Source organism: Condylura cristata, unplaced genomic scaffold (genome assembly GCF_000260355.1).
Source record: "Condylura cristata isolate star-nosed mole 26May11 unplaced genomic scaffold, ConCri1.0 scaffold00017, whole genome shotgun sequence".
In the NCBI taxonomy this organism is placed as follows: domain Eukaryota; kingdom Metazoa; phylum Chordata; class Mammalia; order Eulipotyphla; family Talpidae; genus Condylura; species Condylura cristata.
In genome coordinates this window covers 21,539,057-21,544,263 of record NW_004567118.1, presented here as the reverse complement: position 1 = coordinate 21,544,263, position 5,207 = coordinate 21,539,057, and the positions used below count along the sequence as shown (strand labels likewise).

General features: G+C 59.2%; 1 protein-coding gene across 2 annotated transcripts in view; it reads left to right on the top strand.

The window, feature by feature from the left end:
• The first annotated feature begins 4,827 nt into the window (after positions 1 to 4,827).
• Positions 4,828 to 5,207, top strand: part of SREBF1 (sterol regulatory element binding transcription factor 1) — a 20,634-nt gene continuing 20,254 nt past the window's right edge. For both annotated transcript variants that reach the window (XM_012726196.1, XM_012726195.1), the window contains exon 1: positions 4,828 to 5,083. In XM_012726196.1, the coding sequence (XP_012581650.1) occupies positions 4,993 to 5,083 (91 nt within the window). In that variant the 5' untranslated portion in view covers positions 4,828 to 4,992. The remainder of the gene's footprint in view (positions 5,084 to 5,207) is intronic.

Here is a 5,207-nt window from a genome sequence, read left to right as displayed (position 1 = left end):
TCTTTTTCCAATAGCTCCAGCAGAAGTTCCAGACCTGGCTGCCCTGAAGAATCCGACAGTCAATAGAGGGAAGACAAAGTCTTCAAACAATATATGAAGTGTGAATGGAGAGAGCTGAAGAGGGCAGTGACCCAGCTGAAGGTCAGCCTTGCAAAGAGGCAAACTTCCGAACTTTTCAGCCCTCAGCTGCCTCCCTTCATTGCAAGGAGCTGTTTTCCAGTTATAGCTTCCTTCCCCCTGAGATCTGGGAGGGGTCAGTGTGGGATTACCATGGGTTCTACAGGCTGGTCCCCATGATGCATCCAAGGTGGAGTATTTCCAAGAAAAAGGTCTCCTTTGGATTCTGAGGGGGATGAGGTGGTAGCACCAGAGGCCTTGTAAAGGCATGTCACCCAGAAATCCCATTATTTAGAAAAATCCGCAACCAGTTCCTGATGAGGGCCCCTGAGAAGGGTCTGACTGGAGCTTCCAAGCTTGGACTCTCACATCCCAGAAAGCAAAATCTCTGCTTTCAACAGTAGGGAGTTGGTGGGACATTCTGGAAACCTGATTGGACTCCTCCATCTGGTGCTGTCTTCTCCTACCCCTATGCCCACCCCAAGACCATCCTTTCCAGGGTCCAGGCTTCCGTGTAGGTCCTTGAGAAGTCGCTGCCCACCTTGGGTCTTTACTCTCCTGATCTGTAGAATGAGAATGTGGGTGGGAAACTTTGCATTACTTCTCAGTGATGCAGTAGGCTGGGTGTGATACCCAGAGACTGATGGGTACCGTGGGGAAGCTCACAGCCCTGCTAAAAGGGCACCCAGTCTCGCTCAATGGTCCCATTTTTCCAAGAAAAGCCAGAAATCCAGCCTTCACGTGAAATCATCTACATTTGAAAATAAAATCAGTTGTATTATAGTTGCAGTTGGTGGGGGGGGGGGTCAGATGACGCCTGGAGTCACCACTCTCCCTGACACTAGCTGGACCTACACCATTCTGCGATTTCCCCTTAACTATTCCCGGCCTCTCCCCAAACAACCAGTTACCCCTCAGGGGACAGATTCCCCCTCTCATTCTCATGAGCCTCATCTCTCAGTGTAAATCTTTGGGGTTCAACCAGCTCTTTTATGGAAGTTCTAGCGAGTGATTCATGATGAGGTGGAGGTGGCCACAGTGACTGAGCCTTCCTGGCAAAGCTGACCCGAGAGGCTAGAAACTTGCCCTGCCCAGCACACAGCAGAGGCCAGACTGGAATGAGAACATAGGGTCGTCTAGCACCAGAGCCATCCATGTCAGTGGGCATTGGTTCCATTAGGCCCAGGTGGAGAAAAGGGGGTGGGAGGTCTAGGATTCTGGCTGACTCTGTGCTCCCAGGTTCCCTAATATATAACGCAGAAGGCCCCCCCCACCCCGTTAAGCTACTGTAGAAATAAAAGAAGAGGGTGGGGGTGGAGTCCTAAGTAGCCTCCTAGGCCTGCCTAGTGTGATCAAAACAAGCTTTCTTGCCCAGTGCAGGGCAGGCAACCCTGGCAAATCTGTGCCAGCCCCTAAGCTCAGGCGCTGAGAGCGTGGCTCAGCCTGAGGAGTGGCATGGGCAGAGGACTGGCCATGCTGGACACCTGCCCCAAACGGCCCAGAACACATTGAAGGTGCCTCTCAGGCTCTGAAGTCCAGGAAAGAAAGGAGCAGGGGGTTTGGAAAAGCCAAGGTCGGGCGTGAGCCGGGCTGGGCGACCTGCGCACATCCCTGACTAGATGCTAGGAGCTTCCCACAGTCCCTAGAGCCAACAACCGGCCCGGGAAGAGGGCAGGGCCACCCTGTGTCTGCTCCGCCCAGGTGCCCGGACGCACACCTGGCGGCAGTCCCAGCCAGGTGCCTAGCCTGGAGGCCCTGGGAAAGAGCAGGCCAAATGGCCCCCAGGGGCCTGGACCCTGCCGGCCGGCGCACCGCCGCTCCCCGCCGTCCTGCCCCTGCAGCCCCTCCCCACGGTCCAACGGGTGCGGCGCCATGTGACCCAGGGCCCGACTCCCGGGAGTTTCACGCTGACGCCGCGTCACCCCACTCCAGGCCCGGCGCCCATTGGCTGTCCCGCGACCGCGGGGGCGGGGCTTGTCTGGCTTTGAGCCCCAACTCCCCCGGGTCCTCAGCCGCTGCCCTGCCCAGCTGCCCTGCCCAGCCGCCCTGCCCAGCCGGACGCAAATCTAGCCCCACTCCTCAGACTGGCCGACGCTGACCAAATCAGAGGCAAAGGCACTGTGAGGTCCTGGGCAAGACGCTTCCCTCCCTGGTCCCTCGGTTTCCTGGGCCCTGGTACCTGTAAAATGGGAGTGATAGCCCAGACCTCCCGGCCTGCTGGAAGTAATACATGGATTAATAGTAGATAAACCTCCAGGGCTGCAGCCAGTCCCCACACAGCCCGCCAGCATCGCTCCGCCAGGCGAGGATCCCCGCGCCTCCTAGGCGCACCGGGGCAGGGACCCCATGGTCCCTGTGTCTCTGGCACAAGTTCCTTGTCTGAACTCAGATCTCCCTGGCCCAGAGAGCCTTCCGCTGTGGGGTGAGGGACTGTGGGGTGAGGGGAAGGTAGGTGTCTGCCGGTCTTTGAGGGGGAGAGCCCCAACCGGCTTTTCCCACCCTCACCTTGAGGTTTGCCTGGTAATCTCCGACCTTGGAGCAAGGTGATGCCGCTTCCAGTGGAAAGATTTAAGGTCCCCCACTTCCACCCGCACCCCACCCCCAGCCCCTTGGTTCATGGGAGACGGGTCTGAACTGGCAGGAGCAGGGCACTCTCCACGTGCAGTCAGGCTCCCAGGACCGGGAGGTCTGCTGTGCCCACGGCTCCAGCACACCTCCCTGCCTCTGCAGAGAGCTATCCTCATTTTACAGGTCCCACAGCCGAAACTCCTCAAAGGCGAAAGTGGCTGCAGGCCTCAGGAAGCAGGTGAAAAACAAGAGCAGTTTCCTGGCTGAAGAGAGGTGTTTAGACATCACTCAGCACCTCCTCCTCTCCCTGGAAAAGGCTGTTAGAATTTTCAAGGAAGTGGGGGAGGGGGAAATAAACATTGTTCTAAAATGAAAAAATATAGAAATCATATATGTATGCATGTATTAAATCAGAGTATACGTATATGTGTGTTATAGATGTGTGTATCTATATATTGAGAAAGTGTTCACAGATGAAAAGACTCAGTATATTTACTATTAAAAAAAAATTTTTTTTTCAGAGAAATGACCAGACGCCCAAGGCTTCCTGGGTGCTTGGCTCCTAACCTGAGTGGTAGGGCCAAGTGGGGTTGGACAGGTGGGGAGGGGGGCAAGGTGGGGAGAAGCCAGATCCCGCTGTTTCCCCCAGCAGAAGTTCTTCTGGAGGGGCCAGGAACTGGGGCTGAGCAGGGCCACTTGGGGAGGGATACAGCTGGGGTTGAGACCCCACAGCTCCTGGCCACCCCCATTCTGGGTAATTTTCCACAACAGCCACTTCTCGGAAGGGAACAAAGAGGGCTGCATGTCCAGGCTGAAGCCCAAGACGGGCCTCCTCAGCCTCTTGACCCAGCGCACCCCATTCCTCCTAAAACGTGCCACTAACCCCAGTGGCTCAGAAGGTGCGGCCAGTCCAGAGTCTGCGCAAAGCAGTCTTCAGAATGGCCTGATAGAGGCCAGGGACTCGGCGGACCTGGGGCTCCAGACTCTGGTAACTCTCGGTTGCCCCCCACCATCGGTGCCATTCTGTTTGTGTACTTCCAGGGCCAGGGAGCACACCACCTCCCCACTGGTTGTTAGATATTTGGATTTAGCTCTGGTTTCTTTCTACCTGTCTTATTGGGACCCCTTCTTTTACCACCTGGCTCTGCCTTCCAAGCCACCGTCTACAGCCCTCTCCCCAGCCAAACCGCGTCACGTGACCCAGCCCCAGCCTGTCACGATCCAGGGCAACCTGGCTCAGGCCTATGGCACAGTCGGTCTCTTCCTCATGTCCACCGCCATGTCCTGCCAGCTCAGCCCGAGCTAGCTACCCCTTGGGAAAGCACCTCCTGTGAAGGGTGAGAGCCCTGAGTGACAGCCCAGCACTGCTGTCCTCTCTGAGTAGCTGGGTGGCCTTGGGCGGACTGGCTCTTTGGAACTCTGCGTGTCTTCCTATGCTTCCTGCAGACACTGAGCGCCCGTGGGCTCCTCAGCCCCTCCGCCACATCTAAGAGGAAAGCAGACCAAGATAGGTTGATGATCCCACCCTCCCGCCTTTGGGCCACCCCATCCTCAGGAAGCAAGCTGATCTGGTGATCGAGGAGGGAAAGGTCAATCTCACAGGTCCACTCATTCGGTGTCTTCACACCTGGTCCCTGGCAGCCGGTGGGGCGGCATCATGGGCCCCTGTTGGCGCTGAGGAACATTTGGCCGAGGGGCCATGGAGCTGACCCGAGGCCACAGTGCATTGTCTCAGAGCTTGGCCCGGGTCTGTCTTTTTCTAAAGAGCCAAGTCTAGAAAGTGAGCTTTGCCGGACACGTCCTGCCCCAAGTCCAGAGGCCTCTGGGGATGGGCCCAGTCTTGGGGCTTGCACTCAGCCCTCTGGCTTGGGGTTGGAGAAACTGAGGCCAGAAAGGGGCCAGTGGTCCCCGAGCTCCCTCAGCAGCGGGCCAGAGGCTGCTGCGCCTGAGGCGGGAAGAAATGAATGACTGGGGCCACTCTGACAGAGGGGCTGCAGGGTAGGCTTTCGGGCAGACTGTCCGCTCGCTCGAGGTGGGGCGGACCGGTCTCCCCGGGGGCGGGGCCTCCGTGCAGGGCCCCGCCCCGCCCCCACCCCCGCCAGCTCCGCGGAGCCGCTGCCGGGGAACCCAGTTTCCGCGGAACTTTTCGCGGGCGCCGAGCGGCCACCGCGGCTAAGACAAGACGTGAAGTGCGTGGCAGCGGCGGCTGCGGCGTCGGCGGGCCGGGGCCTGCGGACGCGGCACTGCACGCGCAAGTCCCTGCCTGGCAGCGGGCCTGGAGGGCCGCCCGGAGGAGGCGACTGCGCCATGGACGGGCCGCCCTTCAACGAGGCGGCCTTGGAGCAGGCGCTGGCTCCGCCGTGCGATCTGGACGCCGCGCTGCTGACCGACATCGAAGGTGCGTCAGGGCCGACTGGCCTCCGCGCGAGTGGGGCGCGCAGGCAGCGTCCGGCCTTTGTTTACCCCGACTCCGCGGGGCGCGGGGCGCGGGGCGCCGGCTCGGTGCTGTGCGTGCGCGCGGG